Source organism: Haplochromis burtoni, unplaced genomic scaffold (assembly GCF_018398535.1).
Source record: "Haplochromis burtoni strain Fernald_Lab_line unplaced genomic scaffold, NCSU_Asbu1 Contig_520, whole genome shotgun sequence".
Lineage (NCBI taxonomy): Eukaryota > Metazoa > Chordata > Actinopteri > Cichliformes > Cichlidae > Haplochromis > Haplochromis burtoni.
In genome coordinates, this window is record NW_024582881.1 from 37103 (window position 1) to 59485 (window position 22383).

Genomic DNA, 22383 nt, shown 5'->3' on the forward strand with positions numbered 1-22383 from the left:
TTTTTTATTACCTTTGGACAAAATCAAAATATATTTCTGTGTCCAGTAGCTACTCCTACCATTTAATCACTCGCTTACTTTTAGGGTCATTCCATCTCAAATCATCAAAATGACTCAATCAATCATTTTTGATTTGCCAGATTTAAAATGTGAACATACATAATAATAATCGCAGTGAATTTCTTTAGCTTCATATATGTAATATAAAAATAAAATATCAAAACATGTCTGATAATTGGCTAGTTCGAATATTCAAAAAATAACGCCGTCCTCTAAAGTCCCATATTTGAGCACACTTTTAAAATAACATTGCAAAATTCAACTAGCGATAATTTCTTAATATATAAATATATATATTAAAGAATACTTTAATATGAAAATGTTTGTCACAAAATGTGTTAGTCATTAAAAAATGATTTTTAGACAGCTAATCCAAATATTGTGGCGTTTCCAGATGGTACTCTGAACATCAGTGTAGCGTTTTCATATATATTGCAATAATTGCAGGATTCACTCTGGGGTTTCTCGGTTATAATTAGACCATCTGGAAACATTTTGCTTTTGTTGTACAACTTATCAGTTTTTCTGTTCGGTATGAAAGTTGAAGGAAAATTGAGTTTTCTTACTTTTTGTGATTAAGAATTTCATGTTAAAAAGTATTCTGCATGTTTTAATTTGCATTTGACATCAGTTTTCTTTTGCAATGTGATTTATTAGTGTAAGCTCAAATACTGGACTTTACAGGATGGCTGTACCTCCAGTGTAATCACTATATAGCCAACCAAGTCCGTAAGTTTATTTCCCAAAATAACAAACTCTTCCTTTATATCACATGATCTCATTCAAGCATATATTACATCAAGTTACCAGAAATATAAAAGGCACATTTCGCACATTTACCTGAATATAGTGTTTTGCACTTACATTGATCTTTGTCAGAGGATGTAGTACTGCGGGATAAAAATGACATTTGTTCTGCTTAAGTAAACCTGACCGGTGACATTTTAGTACAATTTCATGTCACCGTCTGTTAACCTTGACGCTGAAATAGGTTAATAGAACTTGCTGATGCTGGAAACTTTAATCTGAATTCAACATGACAGTCTAACAAGGCTCAATTTCAGCAGCCCATACCATTGCCACTTGTCACAGAAGTAGCCCCAGTCTCTCTCGGTCTCCTCCACGGCATAGCCTCGACCTTCAACAAAGTTCTTTGCTATTGGGCAGGCCTCGTTTATCAGGCCCAGACCCCAAGTTGTGATTGGCCTGCGCTGGATGGCGTATGAAGTGAAAAGGGCTGACGCGACGGCTCCCAGGAAGCCTGTGGGGTGAGGATGGGTCATTCTGCCTGTCTCAACAGCAACCGCCACCAATGACAACAGCTGGTCGGGCTTTGGATACCTGATGAGGATGAAATATTAAAGACCTTATCAGTATTTATTAAGGAAGATAATATCTATCACCTGAAATATTCAGGTTTTCTCATTGACATGCACAGAACTTCTGAGCATCATCATTCTGAGTTAGTATGGTGCAGATAAATACGTCTGGAAAAACATGTTTTTTCCATAAAGAAGCTGTTATTCTTCCAATAATTGAATTATCAGTATTTGTTGAGAGCTAAAAAAAAAACTAGTAAATTATTTGTTGTTAAAATGCTAATAGTAGATATTTTTCACTTTTTCTGTGTTTTTATATAAAATAAAAATAAAAACTCAGCATATCAGACACTGTATTACTATCAGACACTGTCAAAGAGTCAAAATCAGCATTATAGTCATAAGCTCGTTTTTTTTTTTTAATGCAGTCTACGTTAACAGATGAACTTGAATCACTCATTTTAGACACTAAGAACTATTTCAATGGAGTGAACTGCAGATCACCTTCCTAATATTAAATAACAGTTTTATTTTAGTAGTTTTGTCTCAACTGCATTAACTCTCATGACTGATTTTTGTTTCTTGCCCCCGGGGGTATCCTGAAAGAGAGATCTTAAACTTAAAATAAGTAAAGTATACATATATTAAATATTGCTCCTTGTTTCTGCTACATGTAGATGAGCAGAATAACGTGAGATCACCTGTGTGACCTCCTCTTCTATGCAGGAGACAAAAACCCCACAAAGAAGTCAAAAACTCCACAGGAAACCTTCACCTTTGAAAGTCATGTGAGTTGCATAAGAAGGGCAACACTTTGTACCTCAAAAACAGATAAACAGAGTCCAAGAGAAAAATATTACTCTCAGCCAATGTGGACTATTATAACTGATGACTTGGACCTGGATCTGGGATCATTATTGTCTTTGGGTGGTTGTAACGTTGAGGATATTAAACTTCTTTCTTGTATAATGTGAAACACAAATAAAAATGGATTTACCTTTTACATTATAATACTAGACTTTTGTGCTCTGTAAAATAATTTAGGATCAAAAATAAAACTAGAAACACAGAAATAATTCTGTCCTCATCTGTATTGCATTTAGCACAAAGATGGTTCTCAGTTTAGATGTTGGTTAGTTTGCTGATTATCTTTCTAACAGAATTAAAATAGTCTCCAAAAGACTTCAGGTCAAGTCAATTTGCCATTTGTACAGGTGTTCCACAAGGATCTATTCTTGGAGCTCTTTTATTTGCCCTTTACACAAATAATACTCTCTGCCACCCAAAACTGTAATGTCAATTTTTATGCAGATGACACCACTATATTTGCCACAGTCTCTTCCTTTGCATTAAAAATCTACAGTTCGCTATTGAGACATTTCAAAATTCTCTTATTAAACATAAGCTTGTTTTAGAATTAGATAAAAACAAGAGTATGGGATGGTACAGTCCATATTCAAACTCTTCTTGGTCTTTAAACTGTTAATTACTTTGCATACTTAGGACCCTGGTTGGATGCTAGACTCGCTTTTAAGACCCATGTGGAACACCTGTTAAGAAAATTAAAGACAAAGATGAGCTTTTTATAGAGAAACAAATCTTGTTTCTTAACTATCTGCACTTATACAATTACGTATTAATTATACACAATTATGGTGATATTGTGGTGATATTGTTAATATATACACTCATATATGTTATCATGGGTCATTCTTTTCTTAGTCAAAATTGTGTCTTTTATGAAAAAAGTGGCACGGATTGAAATATGTTGCTGTTGACAAATAGAACAAGTTTTTTAAAAAAAAGAAAAAAAAATACAATTTCTGCTTTGATTGGAACATTTTAATGGTTTTATAAATGATCTCCAACTACACTGCATGAGCTTTTCTTCATTTATGAGCATGCACAATGTATCCTTGTCTTATGTTCAACTAGCGTGCATGTTTCTGTGCATTTTTTATATGTGGGTTTTGTACACAACTCTCACTCGAATAAGAGTTCTAAATAGGACTACCTAATTAACCTAATGTAATTAAAAATTTTAATAAAAAATAATAATAATTTGGAACGCCTTTCACTTACTTTTTTATTAAAAAACTGCTCTGAGAACACAGCAAAACACTCAGAGAAAGCACGACTCAGACTCAGTTCATGATTAAGATGTGCTGCATCTGCTCAAGACAGCCATATTTCAGAATTATTGCCAATTAAAAAGTAATAACCAAACCCACTGCGGATTCAGGGAAAGAACAAACAACATGAAGATTGAAAAGTAAGAGCTTTTTACCTCAGGCCAATGCACATGGACCTCATGGCTGCTCCACAGCCTGTCCCGTCAGGGTTATATGCCACTCTGTATCCCCCTTCCTCCCCAGGCTTTAGCTGGGAAACCCCTAAAAGAACAAAGCTTTAGCTCTATATCGCCTCCATAAACAGATGTTAAATGACTTCAAAATGATGTTTTACCCAGAATGCTCGAAGGCCCTGGTTTCCTGCCCTCCATGTCCTTCATGGCTTCCACATAACGAGCAGCCACCTCATGCATGAGCTCCTCCCCAGTCTTTCCTGTTAGGATGACACACATTGTTCAAACTGCAGACTTTAAAGAGGTAACTGATCTGTTAACAGGACTGCCTGGTTTGCCGTATCCCACTAAAGGTCAAGTTGAATTTCTGCCTCTTTTTCCCCCACTTGGGTAGCGCCTAATAGAGCGCTAAATCAAGGCAAGGCTGGAAATTAGATTTGACCTTTTTTTGTGGAGCTCTTGAAGAGGCGTGAACAGCGGCTGTAAGGTCAATCCAATCAGCTCCTCGATTCCAGCAAGATGTGCAACAGAGGAAAAACCAAGTAGAACAAAATGTTTTAATGTGGCTTTGGACTCGCCTGTTGCTAGTCCTTCAGCTGTAGCCAGATGCAGAACTGTGTCGTCACTCACAGGCCAGTCAGGGAGCTCAGCCTTGATGTTCTTTAGGCCACCAAGTTCCTGAAGCTCCTGCATGGACAGAGAGGATGATGATGAACACTCCATTCTTAATATCTCCCTTCTAAGTCATCATCAATAAAAACTACATGTAACTCATAAATTAGATGATACCTTCATCTTTATGCATAAGAAAAAATAGGAACCCTGGATGGAAATGCTTTGCTGGTCCAGTACTGACCTGGTGAATAGCTGGTCCTGATTCATTGTACTCCCACAGCTGGTTCCTGTAGCCCAAGGCATCACCAACTCCACTCAGCAACATGGCTGCCTTGTAGAGCTCAAGCGTAGCAGACCTGCTGGGGCTGAAAAGATCACAGTTAGCCTGCTGAACTTTGCAAAGATCACTTAAAATGCACTGAAGCAGCGGTCCCCAACCCCCGGGCCTCGGACTGGTACCGGTCCGTGAGTCGTTTGGTACCGGGCCGCGAGAGTTGAGGCTCAGGTGTGAAATGTATAGTTTTCAGGGTTTTTATCAGTTTTCAGCGTTATTTTGTTATCGTTTTTATCGTTTACTCGGTTTTCCTGGGTCTTTTCACGTGTGTTATGAATAAATCTTCTTTTTTTCGGTACCGGTACTAGTTTTATTTTGTTGTATTTATCCGCGACACCTTAAAGGCCGGTCCATGAAAATATTGTCTGGCATAAACCGGTCCGTGGCGCAAAAAAGGTTGGGGACCGCTGCACTAAAGGCCACAGACGGACAACCCGATCAGCTCATAGTGCTTTTAACTTTACGTTAAATAAAGAAAACTCATTGGAGAAGTCAATGAGCTAAAGTCTTGATTTAGCTCAGTCATAGATTGGCCTCCCCAGCAGCTGGATCTCAACATTACTTTAGAGGGATTATCTTGACAGAGAACAAAAACAAAAGGCAGCTAACATGAAAAAACAAAAACAGAACTTCAAATGTCCTTTAAGAAGCCCCCTAAAGGTGTGCCTAAGAGAGTTCAGGCTGTGTTGAAGTATAAATTTGGTCATAGCAAATATTGACTTACAACATGGTTGGAATTGTACCAACTCTGTTTTTGTCTTATACACTGCACTCTATTGAAGTTTACACATTTTTTTCAACAAATCTCCCATTTTTCTAGCAAAATATAAAGAACAGTAATTGCACAGTAATTTACGTTTACTTTTTAAAAAGCAATATTCACAGATAACATTTAACCCTTAAATAATAGCTCTGAATTAAAAATGTGCTTTATAGGAGAAATGCGCTGTTGTGTCAAAGCAGTCATTCTTCTAAGTTACTATGAGGCTAATTTACAGTTACTTGACATAAGTCTAGTACTATTATGTCTAGTCTAGACATACACTGTAACTATAAATATCCAAACATGTTAACGTGCATTGTACATTCAGCGTAAATCGCAAAAACTGTGTCTCTAGAAGTCATGATATGTCACATATAAACAATATCACGTGTGAAAAGAGTTGATCTAACAGGACAGGTCAATCACAGAGAAACTTCATTCAAACTAAGTAACGCAGGACGTCCTCCCTCCGTGCAGCTGCAGCCTCACCGCTCCATTGCAGCGTGTTGTTCCCACAAACGATCCTCAGGAGGCGGTTACACACGTCCAGTTAACACCGCGGCTGCACACGGGCCCTGCTTGGTTGTTGCAAGCAGTAGCTCAGACTCCTAGCTCAAAAAATTGCGTTCATTTAGAAAAGTTATGGTAACAACTACTTTTCAAACCACAGCCAACAGCCGGACTCGCGAGAAAACGTGCGGGCTAAAAAAGGACACAGAGACGAACCAAGTTTAGCTCTCCAGCTGGCAAGATGGGGACAAATGTTTAACAGCACGATCTCTGACGAGTTCCCAAGCACCGACCACACACACACACACACACACACACACACACACACACACACACACACACACATCATTTCTGTGTGTGGAAATCTGAAGGTGATGGATTTTTATGGTCAGTAAATGTCAGGGGGATTTTTTCTGGACAAAACCTGACTGTTTGGTATTTTCTTCATACAGACATTTCTCCTTGATCAAGTTTCTTCCTTGTCCATTCTTCACATTTGCACCAAAGTGGTGCTTGCATAACCTTACTGACAACCAGACACCACCATCAGCTCCACCTAAGCATAGGAATAAGTGTAATATGTATAAGTGGATTGATCCAAATACTGAGAGTATTTATACCAGTGCTGGTATAGGAATTAGATCAATACTAGCCCAATAGCATCGATACTTAGCTTCTATATAGTGCTTTTCTACTCTCCTGGAGCACTTAAAGCGCTTTATACAACATACCCCATCATCCATTGCTTTCTACCCATCATTCACACACATTCATACCCTGATGGATGCATTAGAGAGCAACTTGGAGTTAGTATCTTGCCCAAGGACATTTTGGATGTCATGATCAAACCACCGACCTTTTGATCAGTAGGTGACCCACTCCACCTCCTGACTGCCACCCCAATGTCTGAACCACGACTGTCTCGTCTATTTTATTTATAGCATATACAGCACATTTAATCTACAGAAGCTGACCCAAGGTGCTTTAGAGAGACGCACATTTACATTTCAGATCTCCAAAATAAGCGAGATGCACTGTACATGATAAACTGAAAGGTGTGTTATGTCATGTTAATTATTGTGGAAACTAAAAATCACAGTCACATCACAGTGGTCATTCAAATGTGCTCAGAATTAGGCAAAGTGATGACGATTCACCTCATAAATCATGACACGCTGCTATCCCCCACATAATCTGCTTTTATAGGTTAAAAGTATCAATATTGGTATCAGCGATACTGGCCCTGTATTTACTTGTTGTCGGATCAATACCAAAATTTGCAGTATTGCACAGCACTAGATGGGTGGCCTGATGTGAGCAGATGTTTGTAGCATCTCTGTCCTGTGAGCTGCATCAGAAAATCAGTTTGTATCCAGCTTTGTGACATTAACTGATCTCACAGAGAAACTGCTTTTAAAACAAAATGCTTCAAGACACTTCATCACTTCACTGAAGATAAACAGCACACATAAACTGTGGAAACAAAGAAAAGAATTCCTGAATATGCATTACAAGAACAATAAAAGTTTGGCGAGCAGAGCATGCCAGATGATGATCTTGGCAGTTCAGATGAAGGATCACACACACACACACACACACACACACACACACACACACACACACACACACATATAATATATGAAAACCTTTAAACGATAAGCATTTCACATCTTGAACTACACAAGTCTGAAGGATTCCTTTTTTCAATTATAATTATATATTTTCAATGTAGAGTTTCATGAAGTCTCATCAGAAATGGTCTCAGTGGAAGGGTTGTTGTCAAGAAGCCATTCCTAAGGAAGAGAAACAAAGAACAAAGGCTGAGGTTTGTCAAAGTACACAAGAACTGGACTGAAAGCTCGTGGCAACAGGTCTGATGGAAGTGTGAAACTGCTGGTTCGCATCATCGTCAGTATGTACAGAGGATATTAGGAGATAGAAATAACAGCAAGTGACTACAGCTAAACACATTTAAGGCTCTGTCAGGATTTTTCTCTTCAAAGAAATGACTCCACAGTTCTCCTTCGGGGTTCAGAAAAGCATTACATCACATTATAATCAATTCTATGCTCTTAGAGTCCACTTTAGATGAAGCCAAAGCTTCCACTGCCAGTGATCTGCCCATCAATCTGATGTGTTCTGAAGCTCTTCCTGCCACAGGGTGGCATGGTTTCACTGCAACAAATCAACAGCTGCTTTTAAAGAGACCCGGTGATTGATGCTGCCAGCTGGTGGATCCTGATGCCAGACAGTGATTCCCCATGGCTGATGCGCATGGTCACTCCTCACTATACCGCGCAATTATCATCAAAGGGGAAGTGCAAATTGAGGAGGTGATGTATCAGGAGGGAGAAGGCCTGGAGGCTATTTGTCATATGAATTGTCAGGCCTGGGGCCATAAAAACTATGGTGAGTACAGAGAGCCACAGAGAGAAAGAGTGGTGAAATAAAAACGGATGGTGCATGTGCAGATATGTTTGGATGGATTGTGGAGGTGCCTGCAGTTTAGGACTGTGTCAGCAGTGTTGTAGCTGCATTGCTGTGCTGATAAGATATTTTAAGAAGATAAGAAATGTCTGCAGCAGTGATGTCAAAAACATGTCATACCAAGGCAGCTGGCTGCACAACAAATGTCCTTCAGTCCAGGTTACAAACTGATTTGGTATACGCAGCGCTCTTATTTAAGCAACCACAGAGAACATTGATTACTTCCATGTCTATCCAGCAGACAGGATAAAGAATGGCTCTGTGCAAAGTAAACAAAGAAAAGACAAGAAAAAATCAGCCATCAATGCTATTAAATAAAGTGGCAATAGACAGCTTCCCCTTCTTTCCTCACTGCCATGTGCCTCTGTCACAAAGACTGCTAACCATTATTTGTTTAGTTATAAAAAAACACGTGGTTGTAGCAGGATAAAGCAGGCAGGTTCTGCTGCCTCCTCGCTGTAGAATTAATGCAGACTGATTCAGCTCTGCATCCATTTGTTCTCAGGTTCTTTTGATTTCTATCCCTTTCCCTCCTCTTCTTCTTCTCTTCCTTCGACAGCAGGACTTTTGTCTGGCAGAATTTCCACAGTTTTTCTTAGTGTGCCATTTTCACCATCTGCAGAAAGCTCCTGGGCAAACTAAAGCGCCACCCTGGTCATGTTTTGGTTGTGCCAAAAACTTGTCTATTTCCAGTTTTTAAGTTCCTTAACAAACATGTTTTTACCCGTTTTGCTTAATCCAACACTGTGACATGTACCACCACACGAGTTGCTTTATTTAAAATTGGAGGTATAGCCATGTGTAATTTTGCACAGCTAATCCACACACTGAGAAAAGACCATTACCCTCTCTGCACTCATTCATTCATTCCCTTTACACTGAAAACGAGATAATAAAGCAGCACCGTTATCCTGTTGCACTGTGGCCAAACCAAATGCCATCAAGTTTATTCCCCACTTGCCATTTCTAATTATGAAACCAGAGAAATTTCTCCTCATGTGATTATAATGTTTTTTAAATTGCCCCCGCTGGCACGGTCGAGCTTCAGTAAGCAGTGCTGCTTCTCTGCTGGGGTGGTTGGTTAAAGGCAGAAGGTACAGTCTGCTTGACTAAGCCTGACAAACTCGCCCCCAGGTTGCCTCTTAGGGACACGGGCTGGAGTGTGGTTTTGCAACCAAATCATATTCTCTAATGCTTCCTCTCCCTCCTTTTCCACACGTCGGTCTCTGGTGGACTTCTAAACACATCAGAATTTGCCATTTTTATTATCGCCTAACCTTGCTCTTAAATACACTGTGTACTCTTCAGAGTTATTTCAATATTAAGCTGTCTGCCAACTTCAGCATCTGGAGGCAACAGGCAACTGCAGTCATTGTTCATGACTACTGAAAACAAGAGGGGGGGAGGCATAAAAACTATGTTTTGACTTGCTTTGCAATCACATTTCAGCAAATGCAATCTGCAATGCTCTGTCCGCGCAGACTGATTATCTCCATACAACCAAAGTGTCCTTGAAGGTTTGTGATCTAACTACGCAGGCTACAGACAGTAAAGCTTCCAGTAACAAAGAGCATGTTCCCCATGTTTGTTTAACACTGGCTATATTTGAAACAATTAGCCTGAAAATGTACTGGCAACCAAATAATTTAAAAAAAGCTCTACACTCTGCTTTCAGCTGCTCCAAAGTGAATCTTTGATGCTTTTCTTAGTCATGTTTGGGTCTTTTTGGTTATTGATTACAATTACCCAGACATTTAAAGACTTAGTATACCTAAACAATCTAGGTTTTGTTTTTTACTACTACTGTCCAGCTTCCCTCCCTTCACCCCTGGTCATGGCAGATGGCTGTCCCTACCTGAGCCTGGTTGTGCTGGAGGTTTCTTCCTGTTAAAATGAGTTTTTTCCTTCCACCTGTGGGGGGTACTGAGGAGTCTGTATGGACCCCACATGCTTGTATGTATGCCCGACAATGTCGAGGAATGCTCCTAATGAGAAAACAAATGTGGATGATTCGGGGGATGTCTTCCCAGATCTGGATTAGGGAATCAGTAAACCTCCCGAACAGTCTGAGGTGTCCCAGAGGTGTTGGATTTAGGCTGGAGGAGCGGGGTGATGAGTTAAAGACTTTCTAGGGCCCCGTCCAGCTCTCCTAGACTAACTGTCTGTCTCCTGGAATCTCCTCCATACTCTCAAGACTGCCAGGAGGTTTGCTGTGTCTCCCAACACAATGACACGTATTGATGTATGTCCGTGAAGGTTCTCAGTCATCCAGGTCATCGTAGTCTATGGAGCTTGGAAAGAAAACATCTGGACTTCTTTGAGTTGCTTGAAAGTTGCTCTGACTAAAGCTTTGTCAGAAACGACATTTCAAGCAACTCAAAGAAGTCCAGACGCTTTTCTTTCCAAACTCCTTAGACGTATTGATGTACCATCTTGGAGCAGTTTGACTACCTGTGCAACCTAATTGGGTCCAGGTGTTACCTCACGCTACCATTAGTGACACTGATGAGTTAGGGAAACAATGTCAGAGACCTCCACCTGTAAAACCATCCCTGTTTTGGGGGTTGTCTCATTGTAACCCCTTTAGCACACCTGCTTTTAATTTAATTAACACCAAAGCAGCTGAAACGGATTGACAACCTGCTCTGATATTTAACTGGCCAGATCAATATCTCCAAAGTTTGAAATTGATGCTGCACTCCACTTTGAAGTTATCCTTTCATTCCTTTTTGAGACGTGTATGATGTTCCATTTATTTTATTTCATTGTCAGTGCTCGAGGCTCTGACTAAAGCTTTTCAGAGATGAAGAGAATAATCTAAAGATCCCAGGGTTGGTAAAAGCGAAATAACCACCTGCTTCCATCCCTACTCTTAATATTTCTCCTGTGAGAAGATGCTGTAAAAAAAAAAAAAAGAGACTAAAAGAACATCTTATCTATCGCTGCACTTCAGATCCTCACCTGACATCATGACCATCCTTTTTGACGTGCCATGTCAGAAACTACATTAACATAGACCTCTGGGTCCCAGAGCAGTTAGAGATGGTTCACCCTAACCAGTCTCCACCATGGCATCTCACTCCAGTTTAGAGGCTTCCTCTCAAAAAACAAAAATAAAAAACCCCTTGCATCCTCCTCACCCGACACCCCTGTCAACACACGCACCCCCAACCCCACCCGTAGCGGGCCGTGAGACCCGAGTGCTATTACAGGTTCCAGTGTTGCCTAGCAACTGGCTGGCGGAATACAACTGGGGCTGAATGTGTTGGAGATTTAACACCGTTTATGGGGGTGTCAGCGTGTTTAAACAGTACGTGAATGTGTCTGCATGCGTTGGTGTGTCTGTTGGGGCAAAGGGAACTAGTGTCAGAGGGATGTGTGGACATGTATGAACCGTATGTAAATGTGTCACCGGTGCCCTGTTCTTCCTGTAACTTCCAGGAAATATACCACTACTAAACTTCCTCGCAGGTGTGATCATAAGAAAGTAGATGACCAGGTGTCTGTCATCTTGATCTCTGGATATGTTCAGCTTTTACTGAGGCGGAGCACCAAGTGTATTACTCTGAAAACCCTGCCCACCCAAAGAGAAAACAACTGTTGGTGTTTCAACATTAAAATCGTAATAAAAGAAGACTTTAGCTGGATAAAGGATAGCTGGAAAACATTAGATTTTACCACGTCAGTCATTATTTTTCCTAAATCTAATGAGGTGCTTTACTATATTGTCAAAGTTGGTTAGCAAAATGGCTTTAACCGAAAGACATTATCAGAAAAGAACTTTTTCTTGAAGCATTTTTAAACATTTGACTTATAAGTGACCTATTGTTTGCTGGACACATCAGGATATGACAGTTTGTCCAAATCTACCTGCTGACGTCTTCAAACCTGCATCTACTTGTATCTGTAAGGCTCTTTACTTTCTTTGTATAGTACCTCACCACACAGCAGACAAAACTGGAAGGAGATACCTACTTGCAAACTAGTGAAGAGTGATTGCAATGCTTGGGATATCAGTGTGTGCCGGACTTAACTGTTCCCCATCTTGAAAGCCTGGTTTCTGATATTTTGGACCCACTCTTTACAATGTTTCTTAAAATTATCGAGTTTTGTGGTCATTCGCTTTCTTAAGGTCCCAACACAGAGTTTTAATCAAGTTGAGCATTGCACAACCTGACCTTGGGGCGAGCCTGCTGGGATGAGCGCTCCTCGGAAAATTTCAGCACTGTCTTAATGTAAACCTGAATGCTCCAGACCATCAAACTGCTAAAACATCTACATTTATAGAGGTGCTTGAGGTGCTTACACTTGCTGGTTATAAACAGCACCTAGAACATACTGAGACTCTTAATTACTATGGAAGCTTTGAGGGTATAGTTAGTTTTCCAAAGACTGCACAGACTTCAGTGAAAACTTTTTTTTTCACACGATAACACATACAATTCTCATGAAGTCATGAGCAGAAAGCAGTCAGCTCAACATAACAAAAAAAATCAACATGCTATATTTCAGATGTTCAATATGCACAAAATTTAAACAGGACATAACGAGACTAGCTATGTAATCATTGTGGCAGTGTTATGCTAGGCTAAGCTAACTGGCAGCGAGGCTACGGACTTCATAAACAAACACCATCTCAGTTAATCAAAGAAGCAAAACGACTGCTTTAAATAACATTTCCTGTTTTAACTTTTGTTTCAACTTTCTTCCAATTCTCACATAAAACATAATTTGAACCCTTTACATCAGTTTGCCTCGGAGAGTTGTCCCGTGAGCTTTGCTGTGAAAGCACGAGTGCCCTGCTGCATAATGAAAGCTCACTCTTGAAGTTAATGTTCCTGCCATGGCTTGATGTGGTTTTCATCTAACAGAGCTAATTCAGGTATTTTTTAAGGGGTCACACTCTTGGTATAGAAAATTCAAATTGCAAAGGGCGGCTCTTCCAGATAATGTTTCCTCTTATTCTCTCATTTGTGTTGTTGCCTCAGCTGCAAATTAGGTTTATATTGTGAAATAACATTTCGGCGCCTTGAAGGCTGAGGTGTAAATGGAAAGGAGCACTGCTTGTGTAATATATAAGGCAATCTGTAAACAGAGGGGTTTCAAATGTTTTTACTGAGAATATGTTTTTATATATTTATATATTTTCACTTTATTGTATTTGTGTGACGATACACATTTGTCATTCCTCAACAAAAGAATATTTTTTTCAATAAATCCTGTGTCCCGGAGGCATTCTCAAACAGGTAGATGGCGTCACTGATGAAATCAATATCTGCACGGAGCTGGAAAAACTTCACTTTTCTGATTTGATTAGTCGGATGTTTCAGGTGTGAAGGCTTCCTTATATTTGCAATCCTTATTTTGGACATTTAGATGAAATAAAACTGTTTACATTTTCTTCAGCATTGTAAGCGGTTCATCTGATTCCCACCCCTACATTACTTTTGTCGTTCTGTCTTTTTTCTCCATTTCTTTTCTCCCCTCACTCTTTTTTTTGTATTCTGCTTGTATCCATCATTCAAATTCAGAAATCACTGACACTACGCTCTTGCTGATTAGATCCTAAGCTTGCCCTGTAGTTTAAAAAAAAAAAAGCTAATTATTTAAAAATATTAATATGACAAAATGCCGCTTCAAAAAAACATTTTTAATTTATATTTGTCAGATTTTCAATAATTAGGACCATGTGTCATGTATGTTAGACAGCACCCTGTCAGTTCCTCAGTTTAAAATTACAGCATGTCTGAGATTCCCATATGAAATTCATCTCATCATTTGCCACTATCTAATTAAACCGTCAAATCATCTCAGCTGAGAGCCATAAAATCTGCATTAAAAAGAAAAAAAAACTACATAAAACTGTTTTTTATTTTTTCCCAGATAAAAACTGAAGTTGGACAGATATCACAGTGAAATCTGCACTGCTGTCATTGTGAATTATTAGGTCTTACTATTTTTTAATTGTCAAGATTGAAGATTTTAGTCCTTTTTAATTTTATGACATAATTCTATTTGTGCTAAATAGATAATAAAACTGTTTTTTCTTTAGCATTTCTACTGTCCGGCGACAGCAAACCAACATCAGAGTAAAAATGTTAATTTTCCAAATGCCCTTTCAAGCCTTTCTGCATATGAATGTCTAGTTTTATAGCAACTGGCTGCACATTACCTGAGGCGGCATGTATGTACTTATGAGAGAAGAAAATAAACCAAGAGAACATGTTAAACTTTACCTTAGGCACTGCTGACACAGCAGCTTGTCAGCTTGCATTTGGTAAACAACTGTATGCAAAGTTGTGCAACTTAAATGATGTAAGGTTTTCAAAACTCAACATACTATATAGTAAGTAACATTTAATTAGAAATTTTATTTGAGGGCCTACACAAAGTATGCCTATCTAAATATATGAATGCCACATATGCTGTAAATAGCAATTTTATTGCTTCAATAGAGTTTTGAATAGAGCACGGCTCCTTACTTTACTTTCTACTCATAGCTCTTGTGCAGCTGAAGGTGCTCTGTGTAAATTTCAGAAAACTATTGTTATTAATGACACCTGTTGGCATAAAGTGTACGACATCATCTTCATCTTGTTTGCATGACCCAAAACAGCAGAATCAGCAGTCACACCAGTTTTATTTGTTCCTATTTGGAGTTTGTGTTGGAGTCTCCTGGGAGCCTGTTGTTTGTTGGCATTAGTGAATAGTGGACTCCATTTATAAGCTACTGTTAGCTAGTGTTGCTCACTGTTGACGCTAGGTGCCAAATAGAAGCACCGAGGCAAGACACTTGGGAGCATAAGCGTCACATCCTTTGGATTTTCACAGAAAATCCCACAATGTCCCACATGCTTCACACAGAAAACAGGCTGTTAGAGGCAACCAAGGGAGTCAAGGGATTCTGAAAGCTGCACAATGCATGTAATCCATACTACTTTTTAAATGAATTGACTTTAAAAAACAATTATATGTTTAATATTTTTAAAGGCTTGGAAGTCAATTCCTGCATTCACGGAAAAAGGTGCAGTAATATATTTATTCCCTCCTGTCTTGTTCAGTTTAAGCTGCTGCAAATCTCTTGTTTGAAAATCATAACTGACCTCGGAGTAGAGATTGTTAACGGTGACTAAATGCAGAAAAAGCACAACACTGAATGTGTGAAAACTGTTGATGACTTGGCAGGCCTTGAATTAATATAAAAGAAACTTTGAACTACCTTCCACCTCCTAAAATCAAGCTCAAAAAGTTTTTTAAACTTAAAAAGTGAGGCCAAGGTGACACTGAGTCCAAAATAGTCAATGGAGGTCCAAGTTTAAATGCTCAAGATTAGAGCAGATTTAAACACATATAACAAACACATAGTGCCAACAAAGTTATCCAGCCAGCGTTAAAGTGCGATGATAATGCTCTTTCTCATCCAAGATTTGAAAAATTCAAGATCATGATTGTTCTTGATTTTGCAAGCTAGCTTTAGCCGGGGTACGCTCGCTAGCTAACAAATTGCAATTGAGAAGTTGTTAGCCAGTGAGCATGCGGTTTCAAATTCAGTTTAAAAACACCAAGATTGTAGCAGCAGAAAAGTTCAACTCGAGGCTTCAAAATGGGACTTCATTGGCAGTGGGTGGCGTCATGGTAGCTACGATGATTTCGTGCCTTTATGATCGCTAACAGCTGATAGCTAACTGTAGGTGTTGATGTTGTAAGAGCAGGAGCAAAAAAAACGGCATGTCCTATCAACATTCATTAGCTGCAGACTTATGATGGGTTCTGGTCTGTCGTGCACCACACAAGTTGACAGCATGTCTCCTGGCCTTTGAATGTCACTCAGCTGCTACCATGTGCAGCACCTACCCAGAGGCTGGAAGCTTAGACAGTGCTTTCAAATATATACAAGTAAATATACAAGGAAAAAAGTCTGAAAATATATACACAGCAGATACAGTATTTGTACAGTTAATGCATTTCCTTTCAGAAAGAGTGTGACCTTTTGGCAGCTAGAGAAGCAGCGCAGGAGGCATTGTGTGTTTACCTCACAGACAGTTAGCAGACATAAATAGATAAACATGGTTCTGATGGAAAATGCTTTGGCCTGCAGGCTAAATGTGCTGCTGACAAAAGCACTTTACAGAAATTGGCCAACCTAACCTGTAAAGTTAATATGTTTCTGCACAGTGCCAAAACAGTGCCAGAAGTTGAGTTGATGGCAAATTTCAGAAACACACAGATGATGACTGTGAGCTACAATTAAAGCCGTCTAATAAGGTTGTCAGCTGAGCCGTGGGTGGATCATTAGGGGCTGATTCAGTTATCTGTACCACATTAGGTCAGTTTAACTTCCATAAAACCATTAATATTGATGACAGAAGCACAGCAGTTACGCAAGCAGGAGTCAAAATTGTGTTTTGATACAGCATCAGCACACGACTGATGCATTAAACAATGAGGAGATATGCATAAGACTCTCTGGCACTATTATGAGGTACTGTTGTGTTTGTTGCATTTTACATATCTGGCATAGAGTTTTCTGTCATTCACCATCAGGCAGAAATTGTTTGAGTTGTCGTCTGCCTTGCTGGATGGGATGCAACCACCAGTTGAGAAAACATGTATTCACCGACCAGTTAGCGAGCGGTCAGGGAATAAACATTTTTCCTTAGCAACCAGATGATCACGGACCAGTCTCCATCTGTGTGACTGGGAACTTACTCCTACATTGGTACACGTTCTAAACAGCAGACAAATTCACATCAAATCATAAGTGATCACATGATTGACCTGTATGCTAGCCACTACTTGCAGATGAGCTAAAAATGCTATTTAGTCATAAATGAGTAGATGCTAAAAGGGCAAACTTAACCTCAATAGTGGCTAGCAGGGACATATACACAAACAGATATTCTTACATCACCCGAGCTATGGATTCCAAATCCAAAAGAGTAAAGGTTGCAGGGGAAAATAGACAGTTTAACAGTTCATAAAAAACTCATCAACACTCGTGACCTAATGTGATAATAATCATTGAACTGCGTGTGGACTGCATGTAGTCAAAATTACATTAAAACTAGCGTAATTTTTAAAAGCTTCAAGGCTGCTATCTGTAGAGGAAGGCATTATCTACTTTAAAGGCTTAAACCCTTAAAAGCTTATAATTTGGGCTGGATCAGGTGACCCTAAACCCTCCCTTAGTTACGCTGCAATAGGCCTTGACTGCAAGTGGGACTTCCCATGATGCACTGAGCTTTTCTTCTTCACTGACCTCTTTAAACTTTATACACCAATACTGCATTTAATCATTAGTAATTATTCGTTTTGGGTCCTCTCCACAGTGTCTGTCCTGTCCTGTCTCAACAGATAGCTGCACTTCCTGAGCCCAGTTCTGTCGGAGGTATCTTCCTGTTAAAAGGGAGTTTTTCCTTCCCACTTTTGGCAAGTGCTTGCTCATAGGGCTCTTGTGATTGGTGGGGTTTCATTTGTAATATTGAAAGGTATTTTCCTTACAATACAAATCGCCTTGAAGCGACGGATGCTGTAGATCAGTGTTATATGAAAAAAATTGAATTTAATTGTTACATAGGCTGCTTTATAGCTACTATGTTTAAGCGTAGTGCCTAAAATACTAATATGTTTCATGGATTGGTTAATTAAACAAAAACCTGGTCACCGTGGCAAACTATCACAAGACCTTTCAATTTAAGCGGAGCCACAGTTACACATTTTCATCATTACTATACATAAAAAGGAAAATATTATCATCTTATCTAATGCATCTCAGCTACATACCACAGTGATACCACAATGCAAATCTATGTGATGCCCTTAATATTAATTAGGAGGATCTGTCTTTTAATTAAGTTTGACTCCTTCATGCTGGCACTTGTGAAATCAGGTTTCCAAGTAGTGTTTTACACCAAAACACAAAGTAATGGTGACAGATACCAATTTGAATGTAAGTGTCTGAGTAACGATTGAAACTCCAGTCGAGTGGTAAAAAGCCATTACTGTCCACAAAGGCTGGCTAATGGCGATAATCTTTAATAGCTGCCTCTGCTCAGTAGTTTCCTCGATTCAATAAGAAAATTAGTGAGCTGAAACAGTTATGCTCATTCAAGTCATCTTTCCCAGCCTGCAGGCTTGTGTATAATACAGATCTCAGCGATAAAGATTTTTGCAGTGTCAGTTTGGATCTAATAAGTCTTAAAATTGTGTGAGCTGCTCATTTCTGGCACATAAAAGTCTCCTCTGTGCCCGTCAAAGAGATTCAGGTACGTGCTCTAATTATATCAACATAGGTGTTTGTAAACATAAATATGTACACACACTCATGCAAAACACTCATGAGTACCCAGACAAACAAACATGTCGCTGTGTGGATGCCGCGGGGCTCGTAAGCACACTCATCTGCACACGTCACAGTCAGTCAGGCGCTCATGTAAACTTGTTTTCTGCCCTCCATGAGTGTTACGGCAGCTCATCTGCCAACTGAGACTGCTCGCTGAATGAGTCCACGGTCGAGCATCTCTCCACTGACTGTTTGTTACTGAACAAGACGTTTTTAACCAGAGAAAATCCCTTTCAACAAGAAAGATTCAAGATGCGTTTTATGTTTTACTTCCAAATTGTACCTGCACGAATGGAGGTCTAACATCTATGCAGAGGCTCTCTCATCTCTGGATTTAAAGCTCCATAGGGGACGAGATGGAAAAATAGAGAGGGTAACTGGGACAGCACCCAGGATAATATGCAGAGCAAAGGCACATCCTATATGCAGTAATATATAGAGAGAAGCTCATTAGCATGCTCAATTCAGAAAAGCACCTGTGAGAAAACTGTGTTTTGTTTTTTTTCATTAATTGTTTCACCGTCGCTTGAGTGGACTCATGAAGTAAGTCTTTGGAAACTAAACTGAATATTCAGCTATTAACTGAAAGGAACCAGGCCTGTAAAGACATCTTAAGGCAGACACTTCAGTTTTGCTGGAGACCAATCAATAAAGCAGCATGGGCATTTTTAATGTGTGTCTTTTATCTTAGCCTTGATCCGCGTGCTAATAGGTTGTGAAATTTGGCAAAATGAGTCATGTCTGCACCTGAAGCACTCTAGCACCACCACCAGGTCGTAGTCAAGTGCATGGTTATTTGCAATACCGCTGCACTGCATTAACCTGCTAGCAATCTAATCTGCCACTATTTAAGTGGTAGCAACCAGTCTGGGAATACTCACTTTGCCTTGGCAACTGGTGGTTCCCAGGCGGTCGCCAACTGGGCTCTAGGCCCGTGTGATTGAGGCCTAAGCTGACAAAGTGGATGTGCTGGCGTATCACAGTAACGTTATGATCTACCTAAAAAATTAAAAATTAAAAAATTTAAGAAAAAAAAAAAACTTGCCAAAGAGACTTTTAAGGAAGATGAGAAATTGCAGCATTTCACCTCAAGAGGGGATCTCAACAAAAAAATAATTGTTTTGGCTAATAACGGTTAATGTTCCCTTAAATAGAAAGCACAACTAAAGATATGTGTAGTTTATTATATTACCATTAATATCTATAATGTAATTCCATTTTGAAAAAAGTGTATTTATTGTAACATTTTTATAAAATTTGAAAAAACTCTTGTAGGCTGCCATTTTTGACATCAGATTATTGCGATGGTCTTGATTCCTAAAGCCAGACAAACGTGTTTGCCGTTAAACTTTTCGATTTGAACCTTAGTGTAAAATAATAGAGGAGGGAAACACACCAAACTGAAACTGTCCGTCAATAAAAGATCACAGAGGTGATCAGAGGTGATCAGAGGTGGCGGCTTTGTGGCAATTATTCGTCTATGCATCCAATGTTTTAATATAGCTCCCTTCTACTTTTTTTTTTTTTTTTTTTTACCATCACACACAGAGAAACGTGGTCTCCCACGTATCTGCTGACCAATGCACTTTTTCTTTAGTTTCCACTGAGATCAGAATCGTGACCGCTGGTTTGCTATCATCCTGGATGTTTTTCATATTTCGTAAAGCAAATTTCTGCCCGACATCCGAAGGCTTTTAGAGTCCATGTGGGAGAAAATTGTGGCACTTCGTTTGGTTTTAGCAGTCGCTTTTAACAAGCAGCATTTGTGAGCTCTTGTAGTTGATTACATGCATCAAATCCATGAAGAAAAGTGCTGACAACAAAGGATAAACGCTGCTTGCATCTGTATTTTCAGAGGTGTTCATTTTAATCCTGTTACATACCGACTACGTGATAAAGTGGGAGGAAAAAATAAAATCTAATTGTGTGACGTGTGTGGCTGAATGGTATTAAACCGCTCTTATTAAAACATGATCTGCTGACATTTAATTCCTGGATTTTTTTTTTTAAGTAAATGTCAGCACCTCACTTTTATGAGGATTATTAATCAATTCAGCAGTTGTTGGCTCTTCTGAATAGAGTAAAACTCCTCACCTCCCTTTGCAGACACCTTCAGTCTTCTACAAATGTGTTACTTTAATGTAATTCAAGTTTCCCGCCTGGGATCAGTTACTGTGTTTCTATATTCAATTCACACTCATCCCTTTAAACAGGAACATATAGAGGTACATTTAAGTCCCAGTGTTTCTTTTCCTTTTGCACATTTATGGGCCAGTGGAACACACACTTCATCCCAGTAAGTGATGAAGAAGCAATGCAGAAGAGCGCTGTGAGAAGCTTGAGACATTTTACTTTCCAATCAGTACACAACGACCTTGCAGTCACATGTCGAGGAGCCGGATGAAAGACGACCTTGGAGAGCTTGGATTGTTTCATTTTTCTTGCCAATGCCTGCCGTCATTAATAGAAGTATGCAGTTGGGAGTTAATCCCCCTTTAATACGCTGTAGGAGTCGTGTTCTGTATGTCTCATGTTAAATATATGCTGTGTAAAAATAAATAAATGTGTGCAGTCTTGTCTATCATTCTTAGCTGTAATATGGAGGAGGCCTTCACACAAACAGAAACAGAATCTTCTGATTATTCCTGATGCTTAAAAATTGCAATATTCCTGCAATTCTTTTTACAGTTAAATCTTTTTAATTGGTAAATACTGTTTATATTCCTTTTACTTTATTTACAATATATTACCAAATTCCCTCACCCACCCAAATCATTGAATTCAGATGTTCCAATAAAGTCTGTGGCCACAGGTGTATAAAATCAAGCACTCAGGCATGCAGACTGCTTCTACAAACATTTGAGCAAGAATGGGTCGCTCTCAGGAGCACAGTGAATTTCAGCATGTTACCTCGATAGGATGCCGCATGTTCAACAAGTCCAGTTGTGAAATTTTCTCACTACTTCAACACTACACTCAGCTGTTAAAGTGGAAACAATTGGGACTGACAGCAACTCAGCCACAAAGTGGTAGGCCACATAAAATCACACAGCAGGGTCAGCGGATGCTGAGGACCATAGTGCGCAGAGTTCGACAACTTTCTGCAGAATCAATCACTACAAACCTTCAAAATTCATGTGGCTTTCAGATTAGCTCAAGATCAGTGCGTAGAGAGCTTCATGGAATGAGTTTCCATGGAGAGCAGCTGAGGCCAAGTCTTGCATCACCTAGTGCAATGCAAAAGTGTTGGATGAAGTGGTGTGAAGCACGCCACCACTGGACTCTAGAGCAGAGGAGACGTGTTCTCTGGAATGATGAATCATGCTTCGCTAATGGATTTGGAGTCTAATGGATTTTAAAGTCTAACTGCATTGTACCAAGTATACCCATATGGAAAAGAAATAGTAAAAACATATATGATTTACTCATGAAAGTGGCCACTTTCTCATTACTTTCATATATTTTTTTAGTAAGTATACAAAACATACAAGTTTCATTATATCATTTTTCAAGGGATCTTATATGTGTTTTCACTCTTGTATGCTTTTCATACAAGTTTCATACAAGACAGATAAAAACTTTATGAGATTTAGTCCTGTTCAGTTTAGTAGCCGTGTGCAGGTTTCCCTCTCTCTGTTCCAATATATA

At 39.3% G+C, this 22383-nt stretch overlaps 1 protein-coding gene across 1 annotated transcript in view; it reads right to left on the minus strand.

The window, feature by feature from the left end:
• Positions 1 to 6202, minus strand: part of adprh (ADP-ribosylarginine hydrolase) — an 8603-nt gene extending 2401 nt beyond the window's left edge. The window contains exons 1-6 of the mRNA XM_005947361.3: positions 5886 to 6202; positions 4541 to 4664; positions 4263 to 4371; positions 3846 to 3944; positions 3667 to 3772; positions 1135 to 1401 (exon numbers count right to left, since the gene is read on the minus strand). Coding sequence (XP_005947423.1) covers positions 1135 to 1401; positions 3667 to 3772; positions 3846 to 3944; positions 4263 to 4371; positions 4541 to 4664; positions 5886 to 5893 — 713 coding nt within the window. The 5' untranslated portion in view covers positions 5894 to 6202. The remainder of the gene's footprint in view (positions 1 to 1134; positions 1402 to 3666; positions 3773 to 3845; positions 3945 to 4262; positions 4372 to 4540; positions 4665 to 5885) is intronic.
• Between the last annotated feature and the right edge of the window lie 16181 nt (positions 6203 to 22383).